Raw genomic sequence first — 14,287 nt, forward strand, 5'->3', positions numbered from 1 at the left:
GAGCGCCGACTGATTCCTATCCTGCAGACAGGCCTGCCAACCGCCAGGCTTTTTGCACACGCTCAGATTCACTGTCCTGACTAATCGCTTGTGATAGGGGCCTTTGCCATAATTACCCAGGGCCTTATCACAAACTTATGCGATGCATTTTTCATGTCCTGGCTGCTGGCAGTGCCTTCACTGTCTGCGCTGGCAGTCAATCCACGAAGAAGAAGAAGAAGAAGAAAAAAAAAAAGACTGATCTTGGACAAATTCTCACACACACACACCAGTTCTTCTAAGAGGGCAAAACTGGTGAAAGCAGGGTGAAGGGCCAGGGAAGAGGGAGAGGAAAAAAAATGATAAAAGAGGGGAGGGGGAGGCGAGTGAGAGAGAAGATCGGGAGGGAGGGAGGGGGGCAGACAGGCAGGAAGGGGGTGGGAGATAGATAGTGAGGAAAGAAAAGAGAAAGCAAATTTTTTTTTTTTTTTTTTACATAATGCATGAACAAGGGGGCACGAGTAGGAGGACCAAACCAGATCAAATAAATAGGAGAAGTGAAGCCTTGATGATGTGGCATAAGTGCGACACAAAGCCCGCTGGGAAGACTTGTTCACTGTCCTTTTGTCTACCCAGTTCATAGGGGCATCATGACCTAAATAAAAAGTTTAAATCCCAAGCCTGAGCAGTTCACAAAAATAATGTATGAACAATTGCGACTAACCTACATAATGCAATTTTATGTTAATCACGTCGGGAACTGGACTGCTAATATTCATAAATTTTGATTTAAAATTCAGCAATGCACGTTAAATGCCACGGGAAAACACAACAGTGCTATTGTCTACATGTCTTGTGATAGGTCAAACACGCTCTAACATACACAGGCTATATTCACACACTGAATAGGCCCCAATATTTTTCCTCCTATCCCCTCACTGTGCCGTGGATCTCTCCTCCTCTCGTGCACGTCACGATCAGCCGCGTGCACGAGACCGGGGCATTTGTGGAGTTCATATTAATCAACAAGGTCACGGTCTTTTTTTTATTTTTTCTTAATCTTTGTTTTTTTTTTTTTTTAATTACACAGCGTCAACACGTAACTGTCCCGTCCCCGGTGCACTTTCTCAGACGTGGCAATGTCTGTTTAAAAAAAAAAAAAAAAAACCTGACTGTGTGTAATTGCAGTCAGGAGAAAGAAAAAAAACAAGACGACTGAGTTCATCAACCATAAATCTCCCGAGACGACTTCTATTCAAACTGCTCCAAAAAAAAAACCCGTTAGCCGACAACGCTGCTAATGTTTTCATTCGCGTTGAAATAAACTTCACGAATGGAGAATAAAAAAGCTGAATAAACACGAGTAAAAAAAAAAAAAAAAAAAAAAAAAGCTGCTGTTGTGTGTCTGAGCTGCCCGTCTCTACGGCTGGTGTCACCACAGCGCCACCGTATAATGAGTCGCACTTATTTTTTTTCTCCCCCAAATTATCCAACCTTACAGCGGCTAAAGCGTCGGGCTAACTACGGCTACTCGCTCCCAGTAAAAGTTGAAGAACACGCAATAAAGACAGCAATCCGAAAGCTTTCCCCCAAAGCCCCGCCGTTTTGTTTTTATTTCAGCGCATCCCCGCGGCGTCGCCCCGGCTTGCCCAGTTGCAGTGTCCGATCGATGTGGAATTGAACAAAGAGGATCAATTTCTGATCAGCGAGAGAGCCACTTTCATCAATGTGAGGAAGAGGTCTTGAATTCTCTTCCGAAACACCTCCGAGAAGCCACGGAAAAGGCACAAAACACAGCGACCGAAAGAGACGAGCGAGCCCGAAACGAACAGAGGGCTAGACGGTTTAAACAGAGATTCAACTGACCTGTAGTTGTTGTAAGTCAAAGCGCTTCCAATATTGAAACATCGATCCTGCATTGGCCGCCATCTTGAGACATATTGAGACAGGAATGAGATGCTGATAGAGAGCGCGGGGGTTGGAGTTCAGTGGAGAGGACCGGGCGGCCGGAAGATCCGGACCGGATCACGTGAGCTGACATCACGGTGACGACTGGAGCACGGAATGGAGTCAGTCTGGAGGAGTGTATCCTTAATAACGCCATTATAATTGCTTAAATAGCTTTTCATCAACATACAGATATTACAGGTAAATAACTGAACTGGCTTTAAAATGACATTTATTCTCACGTTAAAGCACGCGAAATTGATAAAGCCAGACGAGACCGTTTTTGATGTTGTAGTTTGTGTGATGTTTATGTTTTATGCAGAGAAAAGATCATACAAAAATAATGCCAGGAGGCTCCCTGGGAGCCATATCTAAAGAGAAAAAAAGTCCCATCATGCCAGCTCTTGAAAGTCGGCACTTCTGTGTAGGAAGAATGATGAGGGTTTTTCCCATGCACCTACTTTGACATCGTAATATGCTCACCTTAATGCTCCTTTGTAAAATGTTATTTCCAGAAATTCTACTTTTGGTCTCAAAACGATATTACGTTAGAAAAGGAAGTACATTTTACTTCATAAGAACGACATGATTTGTGTTTCATGGTTGTCATTTGGTTAACTAAATGTTATTGCCATTTTTCTTGCAGCATTAGAAATGTGTATTAAATAGGCCTTAAGCAGAATAAACAAAGGCCAATGCAAATGTAGACCCCAACTGAATCCACTGAGGCTGTGAAAAATACAATCCAGTGTGACAAGACTACAAAAAGGCTTATAAAACATTACATTCTAAGCAATGAAAATTAACATCAATTATTTAAAATGTCATGATTTTTACATTTCATGTCATTCTATAATAAAAGGGTGGTTTTATTCAGCAAATCCAACCAAAGAGGCCTGCTCAGAACCTGCTGAATTTCAGAATGTGGAAAAGATGGAGTGGACTTAAATATGGCAGTATAGCCTACGAATCAAAAAAATCCTTAATGTGAGGATTTTTTAAAGTTTAAAATAAGAATTAAAGACTGTCTAATTTAATGGTATATTTTGCTCAACAGATAATACGCTGATTAATTAATCAAATCAGATTGTTGTGTAGTTGATCAGACAGCTCGTAGCTTGCAGCAGGGCGGCCCAGTGGTAACAGTGTCAACATGCATACAGATCTGCTGTTGAAGTGACCTTGAGCTACACAATGAACCCTGGCTGCTCCCGAGGCGTCACTCCTGCTGACCATGTCCTCTGACCCCCCCCCCCCCCCCTCCCCCCTCCCCCTCTCAGCTTGTGGATATGCAAAGAATTTCTAATTACACTGTATGTATGGAGTGCCCTAAATTCCTGTGTCAAGCTGTGCCGCCCTGTGCACCTTAAACACATCACGCCTCTGCTTCCAATTGCTCTGCACACAAACCCGAAGCCGAGCTGCACGTGTTTATCAGAGTAACCCATCTTTTTCTACACATTGTTCTCATTTGAGCTTTTTGTGGGTTCCATAATTTCACTTGTGCAGAGGGAAATAGGGCATTCACACATTTTTTTCCCCCATATATCCTCAGATCATACAGCTTTCTGTCAGCTCAGCCCTAAACAAAAATATTTCACTTCATATTTACCCTCTGATAGTTTTCATTTCCTTCACAGCCGTTGCACGGTAGTTGCACTCAAGAATTTGCCATAAATAATAACACCTCTTTTACTGCACTCTTGTGGTAACAAAGGTGGGCATTTTGTGTGCTTAAAATTAGCTCAACTTTCAGGTCACTGCTTGATTTAATTTTTCTATTTGTGTCTGGCTCTTTCTACTGTGAGATTGGTGCTTAACTGATTTATAGCCTGAATTAATTTGCCTGATTTCATACCTCTTTTATGGCCATAAAACACACACTAAAATAAAAGCAGTCGCATGCTTTTAATAATTTGTATTAGATCACACTGTTTGTAACAAATATCACAGCTGCTTTGAAAGAAGAAAGACACACAAGCCCCATGACTCTTGTTACCGTCAGTGTCAATTACTAGTTATATTTCTATCATGATCTTCTTTTTTAAAAGTATGACCGTCTGATCTGCACTTAGAGATACATAATGAATACTTTTTAAAAGAAAAATGCGGCATATGAACCCATAAATCCTGTGTTTAATCCTCTCATTTCTTCCCCTTTCCGCCATGTTAATCAGTGCTTCCTTGGCCTGCACGACTTGTGATGCTACCTATCATTAAGCCAAACCAGAAATACAGGTCTGAGATAATCTGTACAGGCTTAGTAGCTTTGCGGTGTGTCCATTGTGCCGTGTTTGTATAGTTTTCTCTTACTATCGCACAAAGAAGACGCATCACTGACAGGAACATGATGTGATTAAGGCGGCTGATTTTTTCCTTTGATATAAAAGTAGTCCGCATCACAACAGTGATTACATCCTTCCTCCAAAAATGCATGAAATAATTAACAATCATTTATCATGCTGAGGTTTTACCCACTGTGAATGTGTAAGAGCTGTACGTTACTGTAGTTATGTAATTACTTGTCAATCATCAGGACGTCACCTTAAATACTGTTGTAGTGGTGAGAAACTTTTCAGACGTGACCATCTTTTTCCACACGTTACACTGCAAAGAGAAGACTTTGTCGTCTTTCCAAAGCTCTATAAATAAAGTACTCCACACCCTTCCAACTAAAAAAAAAAAACTTCCTCAAAACAGTTCTTTTTAATCATCCATTTAAAAGAAATCATCAGAAGTTACTGACAAAAAGGGCTGCCGTTTAATCGTCACACAATAAAAAATAAAACATGAAACAGATTGTATCCTCATTCCTACCAAAAGACTTATAAAACCGGCATTTTATCTCCAGGCGGATAATTCAACCTGTCTTTTTCTGTAGGTACATGCAGACATCTCTGACTTCTCTTTTGTATATAATCCCCTCCATGTTTTGATGCTGCAATCAGTTCAGTAGAGCGATAATTTTATTCTGCAAAATTATCTTAACGCTAAGTAAGAGTGAACATTAAAAATCGGTTGATTTTTGTAGCTGCCAGGCGCTCTCTTCTCAAACTCTCTGAATTCAAGCACACCCGTATCTCCTCGAGGATTTGACTGCAGCTCCACTAAAGGCTCTGGATTACTTTGAAGCAGTGGGGGGTACACAGTGGAAGTCAGTACAAGTAAGACTCCGAGTTATCAATCCACCTACAAATTATCATGTTCCTGTGACTGAAGCTCGAGCACGTCTGGCATGAATGACTTGAGAGGGTTTTTTTTCCCCCTCTCTTGTCTTTTTTCTTACACTCTATGTGAAAATTAAAGAGGAGGATTAAACAACGTAAATTGTTCTTGACAAGGACGGCAGAAGGAACATGTTGAGGCCCACAGATTCAGACTCATCAGTTCATGCGAACTTGGTTAAAGTTTAAATATAGAGGAGTAAACACACATTCTTTGTGTCAACGCCATTATACAACCCGATCTTAGACCGCCGTAGGAGCTACAGGCTAGAAAATAAAACAGCCTTTCTGTCCTTTAGCTCCCCCACTTTTCACTGTTTTTGTCCCTTTTTTCCTCCTGCTCATTGACTCTGCCTGCAAGGTGCTTTTAGCGGGGCCTTGTGTGGCCGGGTTAGAGATGGATGTGTGGCCCTTGGGAGCCGCAGGCAGAGAGCAACACTGATCATGTCAGACAGGCTGGGGAGGCTGCATAAGATCATCATCACCCAGCAGTGGAGTGAATCGCCGCAGTGGCACTTTCACACAACCTCTGACCTCCAGGGTAACCTCTGAGGTCATGATCAAGGTCAGGGGTCAGCGAGGGCCTCCGTGAACAGGCTCCTCCCTCCTGCCGTTTCCTACACTTCCCCCCTCCCCCCCCCCCCCCCTTTATGATCTCTTTTTCTTCTTCTTCTTTCTTCCTCTTTCGCTCATCTTCTATCTGTTTCTTCATCACTCACACTCTCCTTCTCCAGCCGGGACCGATTGAGACGTCCCGTCCCCGGGGAGAGCAAAAAGGAAAAGCAAGAGAAAATCAATATGGAAGATGAGTGAAGACCTGGGGGTCCCATCAAGAACTGAATGCTTCTCTCTGTTCTGGCATGATTCACACAGAAACACATACAGATACACAGTTATATTACTTCTGACAATCAGGGAAGTAGCTGTAAACATGGCCTTGTACAAAACTAAAGAAAATAAGTTTGCTGAATGTTTTTTTCAGTGTTTCCCACCTGCTTTCACACTATGAAGTGCAGCATTGATCCCTGATTCGTACTAGCGTTTATCTTTTTTTATTTACTGCCTATACTGACTGTTTATAGATAGTACTTTTTCATCTTGATTTTGTTTACCTTGTGTGTACTAATGCTATATTTTTTTAAATCTTGTTTTTAGGTTTACCCTTTTTAGCATTAGCCACTGTGGTCAGTTCTTTTTCCATGTCTTGTGTTGTGCTGTTGATTGTTTGTGTAAAAGGAGGTAAATTCACTACCTGTAAACCAAATCTATAGGTACAAATAAAGTAACCTCACCTAAACTAATTTTAGAATTTCCATATACAGCGACCTGAGAAGAACTTCTTTTGCCCTTCTGCCCGTGTTGCATTCATGTACATGTACGCAATCTTGATCCCTGCATGGAGAGCCAAGATTCAGTTAATGCCCAAGACGAACATAAAAAAATAAAATGTTTTCTAGCATAAGAGGAAAAACCGAGCATGCATAAATGTCAATCTTTGTGTGTCACCCCAGCTGTAATTTCAAACAAACAAAATGTCACCAGATCACCAATCAGTGCAACTTTAATTATAGCACATTTCCAGTAACATTTGCAACATTTCTGCCTTTAAAAAAAAAAAAGGGAGTAAAATAAACAACCGAAAAAGAGATAAACAAAGCTCATTCCAGTGTGTCATGTCCTGACCTCAGCCACCTCGTCTATTCTTGAGAAGAAGACATACATGTGTTTATAATGTTTGGCCTCAGCACGTATCCATAACTTATGAGTTTGCCGTGCTTCTTCTCAACACTAGATAACCCCGGGCAGGACATTAAATGATCGTCTGAAAATAGAAACTGTTCAGATGAAAGGGAGGATAAATAATGCAGAAAGAATACAAAACCTCTTATGGGGATAACTAGTCATACACACATGCACGCACGCAAACACACAAAGAGAAAAGAGAGGAGAGTTTTTCTTTTTTTTGCTCCATGGTGAAGAAAAGTGAATGGATGGAACAGGAAGGAGGAGGACCCAGCGGAGACACACATGCTTCTTGCTTCATCTCCTCCCACTCCTCTGTGTCTGCCATTTTTTTCCGCTCACATACAGACTTCATGACATGCTCTGTGTCTGTGGGGAGGAATAATGTTGTCCCAGTCATTCCGTGTTTTTCCTGCCCACCAGAGATCACACACACACACACACACACAACACACACACACACACACACACACACACACACACAACACACACAGCAGCGCAGGATTTCCAAACCCCGCCGCCTCATCATTTTTTCATAAATTCTGATCAGAATAACACAAAATGACGACCTGGCCTTCTGGTCCTTAAACACATCATACACTTCTATAAGCCATCTGAGGGCTTGTGTGTTGTTTTTTTTCTATTCCTGTATTTGTTAAGGTTAGGTCACCAAATTAAAACTGTGAGTCATGTATGAAGGTTTCTGGTTAGAGGGCTTTTCAATGCTGGGTCATATCTGATAAATAAAACATTGAAGACAAACCTTTTCAAAGCCTGCGCTGCTGCCTGCCTAATTTCATGCTGAAATGTTTATTCATTGGGCAGATTAAACATGCATGCTTTGAGAAATAAATCCCACTGAAACTAAACTACACAGGCTGCCCTTCATGAGGTTATGCTTGTGGAGGGAGACACCTAGTGGTAAAATACTTACATGTGGCTTATTGAAAGATTAGAGGGGCCTTTTACTTTTCTTGAAGTTTTCTTTATTTGCCCATGAGATGTGAGGAATTGTTTCCAGTTTAATCTAATCAAAGGTAATTGGCTATAGGACTCAAAAGTATGCTGCAGAATTGACAATATTCCAGATATGCTTTTGAATTGACCCCTGGCCTTCGTGATATCCTAAACTGTGTTTTTCCCCAAACAGGCTGATAGCCTATAGCCTAATGAAAGAAAATGTCTTGTTCTTTTCTAAATGACCTGATTATTAAATCAAGAGGACACCGCGCACTGGGCCAAGGTCTTTACCCAACCAAAAAGAGTCAGCAGGCCTCACAAAAGGCCCATTCAGTACTCAGAAACCCAGACCAACACTGCCACGTCAAAAATGTTTGAGCATGCAACACTGATGAAAAACGTGTTTTAGGCTACCCTAAGAAAACTGTGACGACCAGGTAGGCAATAGGGCAGGCGACAACAACACATGGAGTAATGTAACTGCTGCAGAATGTCCTGTCCTTAATTACCCTTCTTATTTTAGTTGCAAATTAAATAGTTTATATGCAAGGTGTGTCTGAGGACCAGTATAAATACAGGTGCCGATAGATTTTTTTCTGCTTTCCCTATAAAGGTGCAGAGAACGTATGGAGGACACAGATTCTACAAAAGGAATTTGAACTTTGAGGGAAAACTGCAGTGTGACGGGGATCGATGGAAGCTGGAGAAGCACCACGTCGCTCTACAGTTCCAGCCCACAGAGCAGGAAGGCGGTGGAAACGTGGTCATCCTTTTTCTAGAAGAACCTTGTCCTCCGTTTTTGTTGCTGCCGCCGGGTTTTGGTTCTTCCTAGTAGTCTTCGTCCTTTACATCCTAGAACAGTCTGACTACGAGGAGACCCGCTCGGTCACGCTCCTGATCTGGGCGCACCCGTTCGGTCGGTACAGCAAACTTCCCGACTGCCTCGCGCTCTTTCAGATTGGAGGGTGCACGATCACAGATGACAGGAGCGCGTACCCTTTGGCTGACGCTGTCATCATTCACCACCGGGAGGTTGCTTCAGGCGCCGTGCATCTGCCAACGGAGCCGCGGCCAGGTGCGCAAAAGTGGATTTGGATGAACTACGAGTCTCCTGCGCATACGCCCAGACTGTGGCGTTTTGATGGCGTTTTCAATCTCACGCTCACCTACAGGGCGAATTCGGATATATATCTTCCCTACGGGAATGTGGTCCCTACAATAAACAGAAGACTCGACAAGAACAACTTGACACAAACGCTCCACGCGCCCGCGCGCTCTCAGCTTCTCCGGCCCCGCCTCCTTGCCTGGGTCATCAGCAATTGGTCGGAGTCTCAAGCGCGCGTGGCTTTTTACCACAAGCTCCGTCGGTACATGAGGGTGGATGTGTTCGGACGAGCAGGCCGAGCGTTACCGGGGGACAGCGGAAAGGGCAGTGTAGTGCGCATGCTCAGACAGTACCAGTTCTACCTGGCGCTGGAAAACTCCCAGCACACTGACTACATCACAGAAAAACTGTGGAACGCGGTCCTGGCCGGGGCCATCCCGGTGGTTCTTGGTCCGTCCAGGCAGAACTATGAGCGCTTCCTGCCTCCCGAGGCCTTCATCCACGTGGGTGACTTCCCCACAGTGCGCGCACTGGCTAAGTACCTGCTGAGACTGAGTCGAGATCCGAACAGGCTGAGACGGCACCTGGACTGGAGGGATGGTTACAGCCTACATCAGATCTCCTTCTGGGCTGAGCATTACTGCACAGCCTGCAGGGCAGTGAGGAGGACCAGGGGCAGGACACATGTAGTCAGAGACCTGAAAAGATGGTTTTATTCGTGAGAAACGCCTGGAAAAAAAAACTGGAACTTAGGTGGCGTTCAGACTGGGAGACAAATTATTTAAAAAATATATATTATAATAAAATCACAGCAACAAACAGTTTTCAGAAAAAAATAATATTTTTCATCAACCATGATTGTTAAGCTGACAATTTGTACTTCATACTTTATACAACTTGAATCACACTAATATATATATATAGGGGGAAAAACTTGTTTGACTGTTTATGATTCTGTTAAGCTTGTTCCTTCTGTTTGTAGGCACCCTGAAAACCCCTCTTTTCAACCTTAGCATTACAAAATACAAGTTGTATAGTGCTAACTAACTGGCAAAAAAGAAGAAGTTAAAAGCCATCTTTCTTACAAAACACTGTAATGGGTTGACCTCTAAACATCACAGAAATGGAAATCAGGGCTTAAAAGTTGGATGGATACAATGTTTAGAAAATGGGTCATCAGTTAAATTTGTATTTTGCACAGATAAAAAAAAGCTGGTATGTTTGATACTTGAAGTGCTCGGTCATGAATGTATTCTGCTTGTTATCAGCATTTTGCTGCCCTTCATAATTTTGACTGGCTATGGCATTAAGGCAAAGAAACGCTTAAAAAGAAAGCTATAATGAGTTGAACATCTGCCTGAATTTGGAAATAAAAGGAGTCACTTGATGCAGGGATCGGAAGCTGTGATGTGGCTCATTTAAATTTACACCTCTGTGTTAGTGCCCTGACACAGAATTAACACTTTACTCTGTCAAATGAGACATTTCCTGCAGGCACCGAGGCATAAAATAAAAAGCTGCTCCTCATAATGAGCTGATGCCTGAACAGCTGTTGAAAACACGGACGTCTTTCAGAAATAATGCTTTCAGACGGCCAGAACAAGCAGACCAATCATCCCTGTCATAATCCCACTCATGTACCTGAGGGAATTATTAGCATATCTAGTTACTGTGAGAAAACTAACATGCATTCTTTGTATCTTATAATAGAGACACACGTCATGAACGCGTCCTGAAACTTGTTAGTCGTGTCCTTCATCAAAGTTTTTCCCTATATGCCACAGCACACCTGTCCTGCAGCGTAGCGTCTAGTGTCTGGACAGAACAGGAGCTGGACACTTGACCTTGAAGAACTTTGAGAAGATATTATGCTATAATATTTTACTGCACTTACAAACTTGAATTAAATTATTGGAAGATGTATGAAGTTAGCATTTTTAAAAGGAATTATATGTTGCAAATGAAGAGAAAAATGTTATTGGTATATTCCTAGCCACATTGCATTGTATAAATGAATATCTAAAAACAGCCCATTCTATTTGTATTATTGCTGACTAAGGCTGGTTATGACCCTATCTTGTTATGGTTCTGTTACAAGTGCCCTACAAGGCCAAAAAGTAGAGGACAGTAGAATCCAATATTGCAGGTATGTTTGAGCAAAACCAGATTGAGGAATTGTTAATGGATGAAGCACAGAATGTGTGGTGAAAAATGTTTGGCTCCATCTCTTGCTCAAAGGAGCTGCACTCCCTCCTCTGGTAACCTGTAACTGTTCTTTGATTGAAGGCTTTCACTATCAAAACCAGAACAGAGACAGTCACCTGGAAAAGAGCAACCTGAGGGACACTTGAGTATATTTTGAACCATTTGCTGTGAAATTGGGAAATGTGTGTTTAGACTTGAATCACTTTTCTTTAATATCATGCCGTATCATCAGTACACTCCATGTTTGTCATATTCCTCTTATGTTTGATGCTCTTTTGTGTTACTTTTTTAGTCCTGTAATGTTGGAGCGACCTGGCACAAGAATATCCGACGGGATTAATAAAGATTGTTCTTAACTCATCCTCGCTTATTCTTTATGAGATTTGTTTTGGCGCAATGATTATTTGAGTTTATGAAAGTCATGTGAAAGTATGTGCAAACATAATGGAAGTCAAATAAACATTCAGAGTATCCTAAGCTAAAATGTGTTGTGTTGTGTTAGTTTTAGTCTAGTTTTTAAAAAAACTGATCTTATTGTTTATGTGTCTAAATGGTATTTGTTAGTTTATTTTTGTTTTTGTATATTTTGTATTCTGTGTGGTGTCTTGACTGTGATTGCAGTTGCTGCTGTGACGATGTCATTTCCAGCAAAGGATTAATAAAGTACCTATCTATCTATCTATCTATCTATCTATCTATCTATCTATCTATCTATCTATCTATTATTCTCTCCTGTATTTCAACTATAACTTGGCATTGACTCAGAAGCCTCATATAAAATTAATATTTGTTTTTAGTTGGTTTTTGTGTTGTTCTTTAAAGTTAATGTCATCGTTTATTCATCTTATTTTCAGTCAAGGCTTTAAGTTTCGAGTTGCTTTTATTGTCTCCCAAAAGAAAAAATGTGTTTTGGATTGAAGAGAATGCTGCATAAAACATGTCAGACAGTCAACCATATTGGAGTGGGCAACTCCGTCTCCACTCTCTGTGTTCAGTTTTAAAATATCACATTTTAGCAAAAGCAATGCAAAGAACACCTGGAAATGACACATGAAGTATCATATTAAGATGAGTCAATGTGCATCATGTCTGCAGATATGATCAGTTGTTAGTTGTAGGTGTACCTGTGTTTTATCAGGAAGTGACCTTGAGGAGACAACTCATGATGCCTTCAAGGTCTCTGACCCAGAAGTAACAGCAGTCCATCGAGGGCTGCTGTGTGCTTTTCTGTCCTTCTCTCTCGAACATGACCACGGGAGGTCCACCTGTGGCTCATGGTGCCTCTCACAGGGATTAAGCACTCAAATTTGAACTTTGAATTGCCATGTTGAGTACAAACACGTAAGTCATTAACAGAGTTTCAGATGATGCAAACCCTGTTCAGTGAAACACAGATCGCGGATGATTCCAAATCAAAGAGATGGAAACAGTAAATCTCCCTTCCCGTTCCTCTCCTGCAGCAGGATAACATATCACCCCGAGTCACAGGCTGACAAGTTTACAGAGAATGAGGTGAGTTGTTGCTTGGCAACAAGGTGAAATATTGGCGGTATCACTGTGAGATATGTGATTCAGTGGAACGGGTGGCGGAGAGTTGCAGTGCAGATGAACAAGGCGAAGGTGAACGCCGATGAATACCCAGAATCTGCAGCAATTTAATGTGATTTAAACCCTTTAACTATACCAGCCCCAGCTTATTACAAAGATCCTTCTCAGCTCTTTTTTTTTTCCCAGACCCCCTTCTGCAGCAACAGTGCCATTCATAACCTACATGGCCCCTGGCTAGAGACACAGTAATCTTGTTTGTGCAGCAACAGATGTTTCTCTTAAAAACATCCGTTGACTGGGGAGTGAAAAGTCTGCCTCTCGTTCTCTCAGGGGATCAAAGAGACCAGTCTAATCGCTATGAAATCTGTCACATTTGTACTGGTTTGAGGAGACATATTGACTTACAGTAGGCTTATTATGTTGTGAAAAGTAAACCCAGACTACATTCACTTATTTTCATGCTTTTTTTTTTTTTTTTTTTTTTTTTTTAAACATCAAAAGACCTTATCTAGAAAATGGGAGGAAAAAAATGCATATGAAACAACAAAACCCCCAGACAAATAAACAGTGTGGTGTTCCCATGGCAGCGTGGTGTAGTAATCTGACGGCTGGTTTCCCATGGCTGTGTCTCGCTGCCCCATAGACCTCCACTCTGTCTCACTGATGGCTCCTGTGATTGCAATCATCCATCTTACTGTCAAAGGCAAAAAAAAAAAAAAAAGGGCAAGAAAGGGGGGAAATCACACACACCATCTCCTTCTCTCTCGCTCCCTCGTGTCCTGCAAACAAGCCACCCCACTGTGAGCAGAGACAGCAAATGGACCACAATCCCTTCGCTTTGTGTTTGTGTTTGTGTGTCCATGCTTACACGATCAACAGGAGAGAACATGTGTGGGTGTGCATCTTTGGTTGTCTGTGCGTGCCCATTACACTGCATGATCAGTCACTGGAGTGTGCACTGGGGGGAGCGGTGGACATGTCTGATCTCGCAGCTGATCAAAAGCACCAGAGACTTGTTCCCTTGTGGCCATGCGAGTGGGGCCTCATATCAACATGTCTCTGTTCAGTAGACAGGAAAAACAAGAGAAGAAGAACAGGCAGAGAAAGAGGAGGAGGGATGGGGGTTTACATCAGGAGAAAGACGGAAACAGGCACAGATGAAAGGGTGCACAAAAATGCCAGGGCGGTATATATGACAATGATACATGAGTGCACTTATCTCCCTGTTCTGATGAGCTAATTGAATGGCAAAAGGAAGATCTGTACTTATCTGTAGATCAAATAGCATTTGTGATCACACTCTGCAAATCTGACGGCGCTCTGTATCATAAAAGGCAAGAAATGTAAAAAAAAAAAAAAAGAAAGAAAAAAGGAATTAAAACCTTAACCTGTTCGCTTACAGGTGAATCAGATGTTTGCATACTTCCCCTCTGGATGTCGGCGATAACCTTGACAACAACAACTTGTGTTATGTGATCACCCACAGAGACGACAAAGAGCAAAAGAGTAAAAAAAAAAAAAAAAGGAGACAAAACAGAGGGATGAAAGGAGAAGGAAGAAGAGGAGCTGTAAATAG

At 41.9% G+C, this 14,287-nt stretch overlaps 2 protein-coding genes across 4 annotated transcripts in view; one reads left to right on the forward strand and one right to left on the reverse strand.

Moving 5' to 3' along the window:
- Window positions 1-1,980, reverse strand: part of cux1b (cut-like homeobox 1b) — a 57,781-nt gene extending 55,801 nt beyond the window's left edge. For all 3 annotated transcript variants that reach the window (XM_065960725.1, XM_065960724.1, XM_065960723.1), the window contains exon 1: window positions 1,846-1,980. In XM_065960725.1, coding sequence (XP_065816797.1) covers window positions 1,846-1,908 — 63 coding nt within the window. In that variant the 5' untranslated portion in view covers window positions 1,909-1,980. The remainder of the gene's footprint in view (window positions 1-1,845) is intronic.
- Window positions 1,981-2,005: 25 nt separating this feature from the next.
- LOC109985737 (alpha-(1,3)-fucosyltransferase 4-like) lies at window positions 2,006-11,839 on the forward strand. The gene is made up of 2 exons (XM_065960726.1): window positions 2,006-2,127; window positions 5,885-11,839. The coding sequence occupies exon 2, from the start codon at window positions 8,547-8,549 to the stop codon at window positions 9,678-9,680; it is 1,134 nt and encodes a 377-aa protein (XP_065816798.1). The 5' UTR covers window positions 2,006-2,127; window positions 5,885-8,546; the 3' UTR covers window positions 9,681-11,839.
- Window positions 11,840-14,287: the final 2,448 nt, after the last annotated feature.

Source organism: Labrus bergylta, chromosome 11 (assembly GCF_963930695.1).
Source record: "Labrus bergylta chromosome 11, fLabBer1.1, whole genome shotgun sequence".
NCBI lineage: Eukaryota > Metazoa > Chordata > Actinopteri > Labriformes > Labridae > Labrus > Labrus bergylta.